Source organism: Cheilinus undulatus, linkage group 16, assembly GCF_018320785.1.
Source record: "Cheilinus undulatus linkage group 16, ASM1832078v1, whole genome shotgun sequence".
NCBI classification, from domain to species: Eukaryota; Metazoa; Chordata; class Actinopteri; order Labriformes; family Labridae; genus Cheilinus; species Cheilinus undulatus.
Window position 1 is genome coordinate 33,794,674 of NC_054880.1, and position 16,322 is coordinate 33,810,995.

Genomic DNA, 16,322 nt, shown 5'->3' on the forward strand with positions numbered 1-16,322 from the left:
AACCTGTTGTTCCTAAATGATGTATTAAGGCATGTCTAGGTATGCATTGTAAATATGAACAATAATTCATTTTTGCTACAACTTAATATCAAGTAAAGATACAATACAACATGTTAGCAAGGTTATTTGCATGGATGGCATGAAGTGCCCTGAGAATTTGGCTTTACCTTTGTTGCCCAGGCTGGCTGTAGCACTTTTTAATGTTTTTTCTCCCTCATTATGTTATAATCAATCATTTCAAGGAAAGAAGGGTATATTGCTTGATTAATAAATGAAGAAATGAAAGTGCTGGTTTGACTGTAAAGACTCCTCATTAAGGTACTCAGTGACAGTAGTGTCTTTATCCAGAGATTTTAGTGAGCGTTGCCCCTTCAAACACTTCAAATGCCACTACTATCACCAAGCGACTTATACAACCCAACTTCAAAAATATTGAAATACTACTTTAAAGACAAGTGACGGACAGAGGTGGTCAGTGTGACTCTCAGCAGGCTGTTGGTCTGCACTTCACAACTATTACAAAAGCTTAGAACTCACCTACTGCACCAATGGCTAGAACAACTGGAAACTCACGAGGATCAATAAAGAACTGCTCTGAAACTGAACATTGTGGACTTTGCTAAACCAATGAAATCTCTACATAGAAAGACAGTTCAAACTTTTTTTCCCTTCAGGAGAACCCCTTTAATAGACTATGACATTAATACCAGCAAAACCTGTATTCCAGATTTATGGTGTTGACAAACATTTAAAATGAATGAACCCATGAGGCTTTTACTTTGAAGGAAACAGAGTTACCCATTGTGATATCTCAATTTCAGCTTAAGCTGAAACATAGCTGAACATAAATAAAAAGCTCATGGTAGACCCACGGAGTCAAACACCCACCATGACTTTCCTCAACTTGTAGCGCTTGGAGCGGATGTCGTCCATCAGCATCTCGTATGGTGTGAGCTGGTACTCGATGGGCAGCGGGTTGTACTGACGCTCCTGAACTTTCTTCAGCTTCACACCGTCACGTAGATCTCTCATCACCTGCACCCAGAACCGTGCCTGGTGGGTACGGATAAAACACTAGTATTAAGAGATTAGTGATGATCTGTAATCATTCACATAAAATTTATGAAATTACTAAACACACAGTGGAAGAGTTAAATCTTCAGGTGCTCTGTGTAGTAAGTTAAATATCCTCTTACCCAGTCTGCATTCTGCAGATCGTCAAGGTCTCTGGCAGGTTCCTCCTGAGTCTCACCCTCCATTCTCCGAAGGTTCTGACCAGGAAAGAGAGCAAACATTGGGAGAGACATTGGACACGTGTTCTAAGACCAGGATATTTCCTTCTATTGACAGACACAGACTGAAGTTAAAAAGATATCTATGGCAGATTGCCCATATTGTCACAGCAGTCTGGCTTATTAGTGATGTATGTTTACATGAGAGAAAGTTCTGGGTTAATGGATCAAACTGGTGAAAGATTAACCTTCATGTTAGCAGAGTGAATATCTGACCCTTTCATTAAGGTTGTATAAATACTGTGAACAAATATTCTGCTGCTCTCATACACTCATGTTGACTTGTGAATAAGTGAATGGATGACTGAGTGAAGACAAAGCAGACCCAGGTTTAACATGGTGACAAGGAAATGAAGTACTACCCGGTTTAAGTATTTGTTTTTGCATGCAAATTAAGCTTTCTGAGATTAGACTGTGAGGAAAAAAGCAGTTTGATACCATAAAGCAAAGAAAATGGAAGGTTGGATTCTTCTAATTAAGCAACTTTAAAGTACACCACAATCTAGAAGAACATTTAAGTTTTTTACTGTATTTAAAACATTTAAGTTTATTACTGTATTTAAACCTTCAAGTACAGCTAAGACCAAGACTTAAGATATCAGTATCTGCCAATATTTCTGCCAATATTTACAACCAATATTTTGCCAATCAAAATCTGTTTATATCAGCTGTAAATGTCGGACAAATAAACAAGGAAGTCAGTGGAGTTTTAATCTGGCCCAACAGATCTATGTCACCTGAAGTCTTTTTCTTATTTTAAAGTCTGTTTAAAGGACTGGTATTTGTTAATTTGTTCATCCGACTGAAGTTTTAGCCTCTAAACTACAATTAAATGTCCTTATGGATGTAGGTATCAGCTAAATTTAATATGTATTCTATATAAATACCAAGGAAATAAAAGGAAAAGTCCAACACAGCCAGTTATGGGCTATTTCTTCTTGTAATTGTCAGAATTGCAGGCAATCTGCTGCACAATGTTTACAGTGTGTGTGTGTGTGTGTGTGTGTGTGTCTACAAACACATTAGCAATGATTCAGTACCTAAATGTGGTGAATTTATCATTTATATAATCCTTTCTCTCTCTTCCTCTAACAACAGCTTTAAAAATTGGACTTTTTTAACTCTTTGGTACCTTTTCACACTTAAATAATTAAAATAATGGAGAAACACACTTTTTAAACATGCTGACATATTATGAAGACCTCAATAAAAGCATGTTTTGAATTGATGCTATCCTGCACATTATCCACAGTTTTTTGTCCCTTAATCACAGCCCCTTTTCTTAAAACACCTTTCTGCTAGACTGACTCTATTTCCTTCTCGTCTACTACATTTCTGCTGCCAATTCATCTCCCACCTTTTCCTCACAGCACTTCTTTCCTTTCTTAAAAAAACAACAACGACACCAATTAACACCTTTCCACATCGAGTGACAGTTCCAGTTTATTTCTAGACTAGCAGAACAGACAGCAAAGAATCCTACAAGAGAAAACTGACAGAAAACATCAACTAAAAGAGAGATGCATTGACTGGCTGAATATAGAAGCCTGTGTGTAACTGTGACTGTGTGGTTTCTAATTATCAGTTAACTCATCATGTCAGAGAGCTAAAGGATGAGAAAGCAGACCCCAAAGCCTACAGGATCCCCCCACCACCTCCTCTAAGCTCCTTAAACTGCTGTAATAAGGTTAAACTTGATTCTATAACCGCAGATTACATAAGACTGTTTGTATGAATCATGCCTCAAGTAGAAGTCCCGGCCGGCTCCAGCTCCTACTGTACGTTGAAGCCGTCTGACAGGTCATGTGGTGACATCAACACAACCAGAGTAAACAAACCAAAACTTGTTTATGGACATTTAGTGTTTGATGGGAATTCCTTAGCAGGGAGGGGACAGGATTTTCTCACCATCTTCATAACCATGTTTTTGTGATAATAATGTTAATTATAATAATTACTATTTTTTTTTTGAATGAGAAATCCAAACCTAGAAACAAGCAGTTTTATTATTAGTCCCTCACTGTTGGAAAATATGAAAGAAAGGAAAAACTACACTTGGTCATTTTAGGCAGTTCAGATTAAATCGGGAATCACCAAATGGAAAACAAAAAAAGAAACTGTTTTTCATATTTGGAAAACAAAAAAGAACCTGTTTTTCATTGTTGGAAAACAAAAAAGAAACCATTTTTTATTTTTGGGAAACAAAAAAGAGAAACTTGGAAAAAAATTGTTTTGTTTTTTGATTCTGTTTTTGGTCCCAATTAAATGTGAACTGCGTGACAGAGCCAAGGGAAGGTTTTTTCTATGTTTTGTTTTCATATTTTTAAACAGTAACTAGGAAACAGATTGTGTCTTGATTTGGGATTTTTCCATTTCAAATCAAAATTCCAAACCAAGCTCTGCTTTGACATAATTTTAGGACCTCATATCATATCAGTTTGTAGAGTAAAGCCTGGTAAATGTGATGTTTATAGTAGTACTTCTCTGAGTCTTTGGACACCGTGGCCAAAAAGAAAGGAAAGAAAATAAAAACAGTAAAGAGCTAGACGAGGCAAAAAAGATCAATTTAAAGATGGAATGAAGTAAACTCTAAATTCACCACAGCATTGGCTAAAAATGTATGAAAAGACTTAAAAAGCAACAGAATTTACAGCTACCGAGCAGAAAACTTCAGTTGTTTATTTACTTATCACTCTTACATCAGTGGAAATGTATTATGTATTTATTCTGCAACAAAAAAAAAAAAAACAGCTATGATGCTCAGTTAATGAAGGCTACACACAATATTCTTTACTATACTGCTTGTTAGAAAAAGGAATAAAAGCATTTTGAATAAATAAAAATCAATACCAACACTATAGTTGATATGCTCTGTTATTTATTTCTTGCAGTCTATACAAAATAATAAAATGTGCATTTTAAATTAAGGATGCACAGCATTGGATGTTTGCCTACGTATGATACGCCTATATTTAAAGAGTAATTTCAGCCAAAACCGATAATAATGCAGAATTTTTAAATGTAGTTTAGACCAAAAGCCTCGGTTCTTGAAACACAAACTTCAAAGTTTGAGGATGGAAATTTAACAAGTTTCAGTCCCTAGAAAAGATTTGTAAGGACTAATGATGAACATAGGCCTGCTGGTCCAACCTAAAAATCACTGACTTATTTGTTTTTATGGCCAATATTTACAGCTGATATCAACAGACTGTTATAGCTAAAATATTCACTGAAAATACTGGCAGAAATTTTCAATATCATAGATTCCTACTTTAAATAAGTATATATAAGCAATATATATTCTGAATTAAATTTGAGCCTATACTTTTTGGGACATACAAACAAAAATGTTAAAGCTCTACCTCCTAGTGAATCTGGGGTTATCACCAAGCTGTACTGCAGAATCTACATTTGTCCAAAACCTCTGAAAACGTCCTGCATTCACCAGAGTGAGCTGCATGTGTAATAGCAGACTTTTTTACTTTTACTTTTTAACTTTACCCTGAAATGTCCCTGCAGGCTCCCTAGTATTTTTCCATCCCCTGTACTGATGGACAAAAGCTTCCTGCTGTGGGAGACAAGTGTGAACAAACAAGTCAGGACATTTTAGGCAGGTGACCCTGAAATGCTGCATGTGTGAAAAGATTTTGATGAAGAACTGAAGTTACTTCTCAATAGATTAAATCGACGTAACATTTCTTGTCTTTTCTTCGGTCAGTAAGGAGCACAATAACATAAAAAAGTAATGCTATGATCAAAAATGACAGGGTGTAGTTTTAGCTCAGCAGTCTGTGTGCCTCGTGTGTAGAAGCTACAGTCTTCGCCGTCATCCACAATGACAAGTACAACCCTTGACATTTGCAGCAACTTTCCTACCGTAATTTTCTCTCTCTTCTCTTCTCTCTCCTTCTATAGAGGCTGAAAATGGCCCTAAAAATCTCTAAATGCTGCAGCCTAGCATCAGTACTGTATTTGAACTACACACCAAATATGACTGTTTTGTTATCAATAACCGGGCACGCTCATCTGCTTCCATCGTCTGTGGTTTCTGTCTCTTTCTTCCAGGCTCAAATTTTCAAATGAATGACTAACATCAGTATTACCACACATCTTGGTGAACAGCTGGTTAATAGTCTAAAACATGTGTAAGCTCTTAGGGAACCCCTCATTAATCATACTAAATTACTCCAGCAGCAGAACTCCACTCAGGGAAATTAATCTGCCAATAAGCTAACAAAATAGTGAAAACAGAGAGCCAGATCACATCCACGTGTTCTGTTAAGTCAGGCAGCTGGTGAGAGTAATGTTGAGACCTTAATTGGGAGGTCAGACGGGGACACAAACAAACAGTCTCAATCCTTCCAGACCATTAGCACTGTCTGAATTGTTTTACTGCTGCATCTGGGCAACGCTTTGGTGTTTTCCAGTCCCAGCATTAGAGGCCCTGCTGGATTAATACATCCTGAATCCTCAGAGTCAGTCTACATACTGAAGCAGAGCAGGAAACACTAAAGTACATTAGAGTTTGGTACTTTCTTTTATCTCTCCATGAAACTGATATCACTTTCAGTTACCTACCTGCATGTATTCTGATATTTTTGGTCTGATAGTCAGTCAGGTGTTTAAGAGCATGACTCATCAAGCAGACTTTTTTGGAAAGAGTGAGAGCAGATGGTGTTGTTTTAGTTTCAGATTGGCCGTGACTTACCCTCACCAGATTTCTCATTAGCTCACAGATGTCACATGCTGGAGTTTCTTACCTCTTTGGCACTCTTGATCTTCTCCAGGAAGGTGCGCAGCTCTCTGGTCTCTGCGTAGAGAGCACGACACACTGCCTGGTAATGGTTGGGGGCATCTGATGGACTGGGTAGGTGGGAAGAGCAGAGCTGTGCAGAAAAAATTCACAAGAAATTGGTTAGATATAGTGGTAATTAAGGAATAAACAATGATTAAATATGACTGAATATGTTTGCATGCTTTCCACATATATCTTTCGACAATTAAATCAAGATAGGATCCCTGTACTCCTGAGCAATTCCAGTGTAACATTCAGAATTTTTTTTTCCAGAAATGATGACACATCTTCATGAAACAGACGCAAGAAAAGACAGAAAAAGTCAGTCCTAGGGAGACGAGGGAGTCCGTTTTTAAAGATCTTTTTTAGATGAGTCATGATGAGATGTCAGACCACATCCTCCCTCTACTTCTACTCTAATTTTAAACACTGTTATTTTACTGGAAACATGACGCAGATGCACACCATCTGTTGGCCATGTACATTAATGCTATAGGACTTCACTCCATCTGTTGAAATCACATGAAGTTATCAGCCACCCTAAATCATAATGTATGAACTAATGCTCTGACAGCAATTCTCTGAGTTAAAAAGTATTTTGAGCTGGCTAATTTGCAAAAAAATAACACTGTAAAGATGCTGATGTTTATTTAAAGTTTGGTCTGAAAGTCAACAAGAATTAGTTTACATTCTAACTTCATCAGTCATCATACATCTCAAAGACCCAAAGTCTAAGTCTGACCCTGAAGAAGCCTGTAGGATGAGAGGCGAAGCATCAAAAGTCTTCAAGTCTAGCTCTCTTTTAAAACAAGCTTTAAATGACTTTGGCCTGAGAACCAAAAAAGACATGCTAAAAGCATGATAAGTATTCGGCCTTTCCCATGTGAGAAAAACATTTAATGTTTTCAGTGTTTCTACAGAACACCAGTGTTAGGAATGGCCATCCTGCTCTGCCTGGTACAACACACCAGGACTGAATTTTCTGATTTAATGTTCCATTTATGAAATGTCAAATGGAAAAAGTTTTTTTTTGGTCATAAATGCTCAGCTTTGATGATTTCTGGCACATCTAAAGCCTCTAATTTATCAGTAAATGGTAAACTGATATTCATCATAAATTGTTTATCACTTGAGGTGATACTAATTATTCAGAGAGAAAAAAAACACTTTAATCACAATGATTGATATATAATAAAAGGGGGTCTGAGGAAGGAAACTTTGAGGATCATACACTGAATTTTGGCGAATATTCAACAGTTTGTGGCGGTAATTCAGTGAGAAAACCAAAGTCACTGATTATTAAGGCAATACTGGTATTTTCTTTATAAAGCTCACATTGTAGTGAACTTAAATTTCAAACAATTCTGTAATTATCTTTGATTACTGGCATATTTTTGGTTCTTTGAAAGAAATTAGCGATTTAATCATCTTTAATTATTGCTGAAAATTTTTATTTGCACCATTTAATGCCTAGATATGCACAAATAGGCTAAAGCATACTTAATTAGCCAGTAAGTGTTATGGTCTTTGCATGCAAATTCTGTGTTTTGCTGATTAAATCAAGAAGTACTTTCTGCATTTGCATGATGACAGCTATATATGTTTGTTCCCTTTCTTAAATCAGAAGTCACTGTAATCATTGAAACAATTTGGCCCTCTGGCATAAAATGATGAAATGATGTTTCTCTCAGTAACCAAAGTTGTCAATCTCTGACTCTTTCTGCATCAGTGACTGGTTTCATAGATTTTCAAGATCTGTCTTGTTTTTGCTGTCCTATTATCAACATACTGTGTTTCTTTATTCATCTACAATGCGCACAGTTATGAGTCTCGTGGTAGGTCAGAGTTTTATTATAATGTGCTAAAATGCTGTTATTTGTTAAGATGATGCCACTATTTTCAATAAAATATTCCAGGCCATGACACTAACTAACAATGTATTGGCTATAGAGGCGTAGTAGTTGACAGAGCAAAGGACAGAGATGCAGACATGCTGTCTGGGGCAGCCTTTAGAGACGATGAGTCTGAGTGGTTGAAGACATTTCTTCTTCTTTTCTTAATTATTTTACTAATGTCTCTGATCCCTCTCCCTCTGAGAGGCTGACAAAGACCGACAGACACAGTTTATGTACAGGCAGCAGCAGCACTACTATAAAATCAGCTAATTCCAAAGTGGACAAACATACACCCAAAAACTGACTGAAATCAAAAAAATCCAGCTAGAAAATGAAGACTGGATGAAGAGAGGCCTTAGGGAGATGTGCCTTTTAAAATTTAAGACTTCTCACAGGAAAAATAAGTCTTTTAAGGTTTTAAATTTCAAAAGTTCAATTTAAAACATTTTAAGGATTCACAACAAACCTGACTGTTGCTCAACCATAAAAATGAAGTTTGGTCCCTGGCCTAGATGAGGAAGTAAATCACAAAACTCAAACAACAACCAACAGAAAAACATCAGTATCAGCTAAATTGTTATATTAGACACTGCTATCAGCCCTGATTTTCACAATCAGTGCATCACTATTATTGATAAAGTATCAGACATGTAGATTTTTCTGAGGAACACATGATTGTCTGACACTGAATTGTAATTCTTCAAGAAGTTTTTGAGACATAACATAACAAGTGAAAAGGTCAGCCTCATGATGGTTCTAGAAAACATCATTACAGTCAGTAGGGTTCAACCTCTGAGAGCATGATCAGTCAAATCTGACTGTTGGATTATTTAACATGAAACATAGACTAAGGCCTCTGTAATGGAAGGAGGATCATGTGGCTAAAAACATCTGCCTGAATAAGAACTTTCAACAGTGTGAACCTGATGATCCTGTCAGAGCAACATAGCCTGATTAGCATCACCAACACACCATTTAAAGCCCTGACCCCTGAGGTATTTGACAGCCCATCCATTACTCCAGCAGGCAGCCTTTATGCTCACCACAATCACAGTCAAATTATCTGGAGGGACACAAAGGAGAAACCAGACCAATGACATGTTTTGTGTTCTTATGTTGGGCTTGGCTCACCACAGGCATGTTTGACTCAGCAGTATGCGTCTTCCTCCTCATTCATGAAGAGAATTTCACAGGTAAGATAACACCTGTGCAACCAGAGTATTTACTATCAACAGAAAAATCTAGCTGTGTTATTTTTTCCACTGTTTCTGCCAAAAACATGCTTCTGTATCAAGATTAATGGAAAAAAACAGCAGCCTAACAGGAGATAAGTTGACTGGACTGATGATTTGCAGTTTAATTGGTGACCTCTTTTGTGTGAAATGATTTGATAATCTAATGAAAAACAATTACCATCAGTGTGAGTCAAAACAATGGAGCCACTCCTCAGTTCGCTCTATTTCGCTAAAGCATGAGCAAACCCATTCAGCACATTCACTGTCTAACCATTCCTGTCTTATTTGGGTGCTTCGCCTAGCTAGTTCTGTCACCTTTCGTCAGCTTTATGTGTTGCTGAACCCTCACCGACCCCACCTATGTCTGTATGATAGACCACCAGAGTTCGCTAAGGAAGGAGGCCAGTCAGGAAAGAGCAGTTATCTAATCTAGACATGTCATAACAGCATTTCACACTCAAGAGAGGGATTGTTGGAGAAATTAAGGGTCAGGATAGACTCACACGGCACTAAACAGCACTAGCATGTGCTCCTCAACACGGTTATTATATGGAAGGAGCAGGCTGTATCTATTCCCTAAATACCATCATGTTTACATAGCTATAATTACAAGGATCATATTTAGACAGCATTCAGGGAATTAGCAGTGTGGCAGCCCCATCATGGGGAACATGGTGTGTTAATGCAGCGCCCGTTAACAGAACAACTGTCACAACATGTAGAATAAAAAGGAAAAAGATTGAACTAGAGCTGTTAAATTGGTTTATATTTCATCCTTAACACAACGAGCAATCACGCTTAAAAGTTTCAGAATTTATTCCTATAAATATGAAAACTATTGTAAGTAAACAAGCAATGCTTTCTCAGTCAGCAAGGGTATTTCCCTGTGCATGGGTAAAGAGATCCAAGTATAACAGCAATGCTTTCATATTAGTTGTGCAGATTTTTTTATACTAAGATGCAATCTTCATCATTTTAATAATCTATAGTATTTATGAGCTCTGAGTTATAAATCAAATTCAGCTCTTCTTTCATATTTTTAAACACAAGTGCTGAGACCAAGAGTTACCCATTTTTTGTGCAATTTAATAAGTGTGCAAGAGTTTGTTGCAACTTTTAGTAGATAAAAGCAAGAAATGACTGAATATTTTGTGTAGAGAACTTGAGAACTTGAGAACTTGAAAGATGCTCAGAATAATTCCTGCCTGATTTGACCCAATAGATACGGCCTAAAATAAAATTTGTCTTACTATTTACTACATCAGTATTTTGTCACGGTATTACAATGGTTTGAAGAGATTATTCAAGTAAATGCATTATTATGTAGTAATATGCATATGCATATTGTGTGGCCGTTCACAATAAAAGCATTTGGAACTAGAAAAGCACTCAGAGAGCGCAGACCTCTGCCATTAGCCCTATCTCCCAATAGTGAAGAATCCTTTAAAAACATTCCTGGATCCAGACGGTGATCGGGATCACTCCCAAAATCTAATTCGTCGATTACTCCCCTCCCCAGTGGGGTGGAGACACAGTGAGGCAAAGCATTGGCTTCGCTATGTGTGGAAGTTATCACAGAGAGTGAATATTCCTCTATTCCTCCCAGCATTGTGAGTATTCTCGCTACAATTTGCTGTCTTTCTCTCTGTTACACTCCAACTTGTCTCCTCGACCAGGCATGCCTCTTTCAAACTCTATAAACGCCAAAATATTGAATAAGTTACTCATGTCCGCCATCTCCTAGTGTAAAGTGGTAACAGCGCAGACCTCCACCATTAGCCCTATCTCCCAATGGTACAGAATCCTTTAAAAAATTCCTGGATCCAGACAGTGATCCAGATCAGTCCCAAAATCTAATCAGTTCTTCCTTACGCCATTTCTGACATTTCCCGAAAATTTCAGGAAAATCTATCCATGACTTTTTGAGTTATGTTGCTAACAAACAAACAAACAAACAAACCCACCCGATCACATAACCTCCTTGGTGGAGGTAATAGTAAATAACAACTACAGACTTTTATTGTGAAGAACTTGACCCAAGTAGCATGTCCTTCATTGATTTAATTTAGCTTTGGCTGCAGTAGCAGCTAAAAAGTTAACAAATGCTTCTCTGCTCTCATTTAATGCCACAGAGTTAAAACACCTCTAAACAGCTGTTTAAAGATGAGTCGCTATTGTGCTGCTTATGTACAACCCCAGACAAGCCAATGGCTGTATGTTGTGGTTATAATAGCCACCAAACTTAGAGAGGAAAGAGCACACGTTTAACCGGGTGATGTTTAGTTAGTTTACCCAGCAGCTTGTAAAGCTAGAGCAGAGCGTGCTTTCGACTGGACTCTGACTGACTTGTCTCTGCTATGACAGTATTTTTGCCTTGTGCGTGTATGTAATCAACCGGCTGATAACTGTGGTGTAAAAATCCAATCTGTGGCAGAAATTTTACCAGTGACAGTACTGATACCAGTTTACCACCTACTAGTAGGTTTGATTTTACCATATCAAAGTTTAAAAGCCTGGGACTGTGACACCCTGAATGAAGCCAAAACTAGCACCCTTTAGATTAATTGGAGTCTTTTTAATGATGATGAAAATGCTCATTAGATTCCTGATGCATGCAGGTGTTTTGAGCATAGAAACCAGTTTCTAGACATAGAGACTGTAAGTTATTGCTAGTTTTACTTTAGTTTTTTATGTTTTTGAAATGGTAAACTGTGATTTCCAGATATGAATAATATGGCTTTTGAAATCTAAATTACTGCCCATGATCATACCAAGGTTCTTCGCTTCTGTATTGCTATTTAAGGCGATGGAGCTGAGATGATACAGAGTACAAAGTACAGAGATATCCTCAATGAAAACCTGTTCCACAGCACTCAGGACCTCAGACTGGGCTGAAGGTTCACCTTCCAACAGGACAATGACCCTAAGAACACAGCCAGGACAACACAGGAGTGGCTTAGTGACAACTCTAAGAATGTACTGGAGGGGCCCAGCCAGAGCCCTGACCTAGACCCTACCCAACATCTCTGGAGAAACCTGAAAATGGCTGTCAATGGATTAAGCTGCACTAATAAGGAAAAAATGAAAAACACAGTGCAGAAAGGGGAACTTAATTGGTGGAAACAGAGACTTTTTGTTTAAACTACTGTGCTCTTATAGAGTTCTAGTTACAGCACTGGTTGCTTATTCAAAGGTGTTAACCCAGAGACTCCATCGTTAATTCACTTGATGTGTTTCCACTATAAACAGTCCCTTTCGGAAATGCTTGTTTTTCCACCTCTCAAGCATTTTTTACATACTTCAGCTTTTATTTCATTAATTTATTTGGTTTGTTTATGTCCAAAATGAAAATGTGGATAAAACTGGTGGACAGAAACCCTACTTTAATCCAAGTTTAGTGTCATTGCAGACTGAAAGTGAACATTTTCTGCAGCCTACCAAAATGAGGTCTCGATAGCAGCGGATGTTTGTGATGGTGCAGGTGCTAGTTGTGCAGACAAGCTCCTCTTCCTCCTCTCCTTCCTCCTCACACTCGTCTTCCTCCTCCGTGGCTTCGTAGCCCTCGTCAGGACACGAGTCACTCTCCGTTTCCTGAATGTTGGTCATCAAGTCGATGAGGCGCTCCAGCGGTGGGCTGAGTTCGCGCTCCTCGTTCTCCTTGAGGCCGTAGTCCAGAGCTTTGTAGATCATGACGCCTAGAGAATCGATTACCTGTGGGATAACAAATAGGACATTAGAGACTTTAACTCTCTCAAGCTAAAACAGCAGTGTGTTGGGCCAACACAACATACAACATGACATTCTTCTGTCAAACCTAAATGTGTTTACTTGCTGTTTTGTGTGTCAGTATTATGTTCTTCCTAGAACACAGAATGCACTTCTTTGTTTTCTCTGTCCCTGCTGCTCAGGAATAAATGGCACATCCTCCTTGTGGAGCAGACCCAGTTTCCCTGCACCTCTGGGTGACTTAAATAAACAACCATCTTTTACAAACTCAAACCACCTGAGCAGAGAGAATGACACTTCTTCTAGAAAAAGCTGAAATTAGGTCACAGTGTTCCTCTAAACAGCATGATTATTACCACAATCAGGGTCATCATTTCAACACTGCTTCACCTAAATAATAAGCTGACAATGACTGCCTTTTTACAATTTGCTCCAGCTCATTTTAAGTACAAAAAAAAAAAAAAAGACATAATTGTTCTTTACTGCTGGGTGTTCTGTGTCCTGTCCTCTCTTAATCTAACCACATCTCTGATATGAAGGACTGTGAGTGAGTACAGTGTGAGCTTAGAAAACATATAGAATAAATGACCTAAAATAACCTCTGGGAATAAAACAATGAACAAGTAAGTTTAACCAGAGTTCCCAGAGGCTCCACAAAGCATTGAATCTGAATTTAAGCAAGAGTTGGTGGTGTCTGAGCATAAAAAAGACTGAAAACTCATTTCTTATTTAATGCAGAATAAAATAATACTTTGAACCCTAATAATTCTAAAACAATTGAAATGTCTTTATTTCAAATGTAAAGCAGAGATTTATTTTGAAAACATTGCCTTTTCAGAAAGTTACAACAGCTTCAAGTAATTTAGAAAGTTATGATACAGTACAATAGAATACACTTTATTGTCAGGGAATTTTGTCTCATCATTCTAGGACAAAACTGGCAAAATTTCAATGCTGGCTTAAATAGTATTTTATAATAAAAGTGTTTTATTTTCCCTTTAGAAAGCCTCTGTATTTGGAACTGATTTATGATGCATCAAATATGCTACTCTGGGATCCTATAGTACAGGATGATTTATCAGCAGCAAGAAGCTGCAGAAAAATGCTGAAACAAAAAAACGTAATATGAGGCTTCATTTTTAATAGAGACCTCCCATCTCAACCAGTGCATTTAACAGAGGGATGTTCTGGTGGATGTCTCTCTCTGTTGTCCAGACGGATGGGGACTAAACACGAATTTAGGAGGAAAAAAATTGTCTGAATATTTTAGGGAGGCTTTAAATATACCCAACAAGCCCACTGAAGTTAAATCTATGTGTGGGAAACACTGATGTATTTACACTATAATGAAACTGTATTAATGAAATACGTCATGTGTTGGTGGCACATGTTTGAATCAGTGTTCATTTGGGTAGCTAATTTTAATTTTAGTCTTAGTCTTTAGACGAAATATCTTTTAGTTTTAGTCACATTTTATTCATTTAGTCCAAGTATTTATTTTCTTGCCTAAATCTGGTACCAAATCATGGTAGTACTTTCTATGCGCTCTGCCAAACCTGGAGTCCCTGCTTTTTACAGTTGAGAGACAGAATAGCTCCAGCTGCATTGTTTTTTGACAGATTTACCACCAGTAGAGAAATATCATGGATTTTGAACGTCCAACAAAAACTACATTACATTTTAGTCTAGTTTTAGTCGTCTTGATGAAAACTAAACTTACTTTTAGTCAGTTTTAGTCATCACAGATCTATTTTTGTTAGTCTTAGTCTAGTTTAAGTCATGAAAAAAATGCTGTCGACAAATAGTTATAGTCAACGAAATTAACACTGGCTTGAATTATGTTTTTAATGCAACATCTGCCAAGAACAACAGATAGAAATAAGCCCATGGCTATAATCTGGAGTGTATACACTGTCCAGATCTGCACTATAATTGTTCTTTAAACTTGACTGTACCTTTTAAATAATTATTATTAGGGAAGTACGATATTGGATTTTTGCTAATATCTGATATCCCAATAAATGCAAATTCAATTTAGGAGATACTGATACTTAAATGCTGTTCAGATCTAAAGATTTAGTTCTTAAAATACAATTTCAAAGGAGAGGTCTGTTCATCCTCCCTAAAACTCTATAACCTTATTCACTCATACAGCTGCAGGAATTTTCATATTTGCCGATAAAAATTTGCATCTTATTACTACTGTATGAGCACCTCCCAGTTTATCAGTTGTGACAGATCTGCTGTGTTGTGGTTTTGTTGTTACTGTGGGCTACAGATCACATATCAAGCCATACTGTGCCATGTCATATCCTGAGTTACCCTATAACTCCTACCCCTACTCTGGACTGTGTGTGTTTGTGTTTGGGTAGTAAAATAGAGTTGATTTGAGTGTGATTTTTATCTGTTTAACCCATCATGAGAGTTCTGTTGATGCAAATCTGCAGCTCAGCCTGAACAGGGTTTGATGTAGCGATCCCCCATGGTCATGTCTGACTGCTGTCTGTTCATGCTGTCTTTTGATTAGATAACATTTAATGGAGGTTGTACTTTCCCTGAGTTTGCGATGTGGGATGGGCTCCAGTGTTTTTAAAAAACACAACAGAGTTACCAGGGTATGTGCAAAAATTGGACATTAAAGGTTATACTTCTGAAGACCCTCTTAATATGTTCAAAGACCTCATCAATCTTCAGTTACTAAGCAGTTATATTGGCGAGACAGTTATGTGAATCTTTCATGCAGATTGTAAGATAGAAAATGTGACAACATAGACAGGAAAATACAGATAGTATTTGTTACTGCAGTATGCAAAAAAAGGCAGGGCAGTTAATTTGAATGTAATTTTTATCCCAATTTGTCAATATTTAACCTGAAATGTGTCAAAAATACCAGTTTAATACAATTATTTTTCAGCAGAGAGGTTATGCTTTACACATTAGGCAAACATTGAAGTGTCACATTATTTCTGAATAGTTTACAGAACATCCTGCTTTCCTTATTTTTGTATGTTTCTCTAAATCTAAAATTCATATTGAATTTGCAATTTAAGCCAACATAATCACAATTTCATATTTCTAAACTCAGTCAGCCCTGGTTTAATCTATTATATATTTTATTGGTTATAACATACAAAGATTTATTGTTTGTGTTTGTTCTGTCCAAATGCAAAGATAACTTTTTTGAGATGTTAGCAGTGCTAACCTTAACAGAGTCTGTGCTAGTATTACACTTTGCAAAAGCTTCACTGCAAAGCTGCTTTTTATTTGCAAAATCCTGTTAAATGTTTAAAAGGTCGGCCCCAGCCTCAGCTCCAACACCTTCACCTCCAACCACTTCTTAAAAAACGTACGTTTACCTTCATTTAGCTACATGCATATG

The 16,322-nt window shown here is 37.2% G+C and overlaps 1 protein-coding gene across 6 annotated transcripts in view; it reads right to left on the minus strand.

Moving 5' to 3' along the window:
• spire1a (spire-type actin nucleation factor 1a) overlaps positions 1-16,322 on the minus strand; it is a 55,802-nt gene that overhangs the window by 15,929 nt on the left and 23,551 nt on the right. For all 6 annotated transcript variants that reach the window (XM_041809305.1, XM_041809303.1, XM_041809301.1 and 3 more), the window contains exons 3-6: positions 12,656-12,928; positions 6,053-6,178; positions 1,197-1,271; positions 889-1,053 (exon numbers count right to left, since the gene is read on the minus strand). In XM_041809305.1, the coding sequence (XP_041665239.1) occupies positions 889-1,053; positions 1,197-1,271; positions 6,053-6,178; positions 12,656-12,928 (639 nt within the window). The remainder of the gene's footprint in view (positions 1-888; positions 1,054-1,196; positions 1,272-6,052; positions 6,179-12,655; positions 12,929-16,322) is intronic.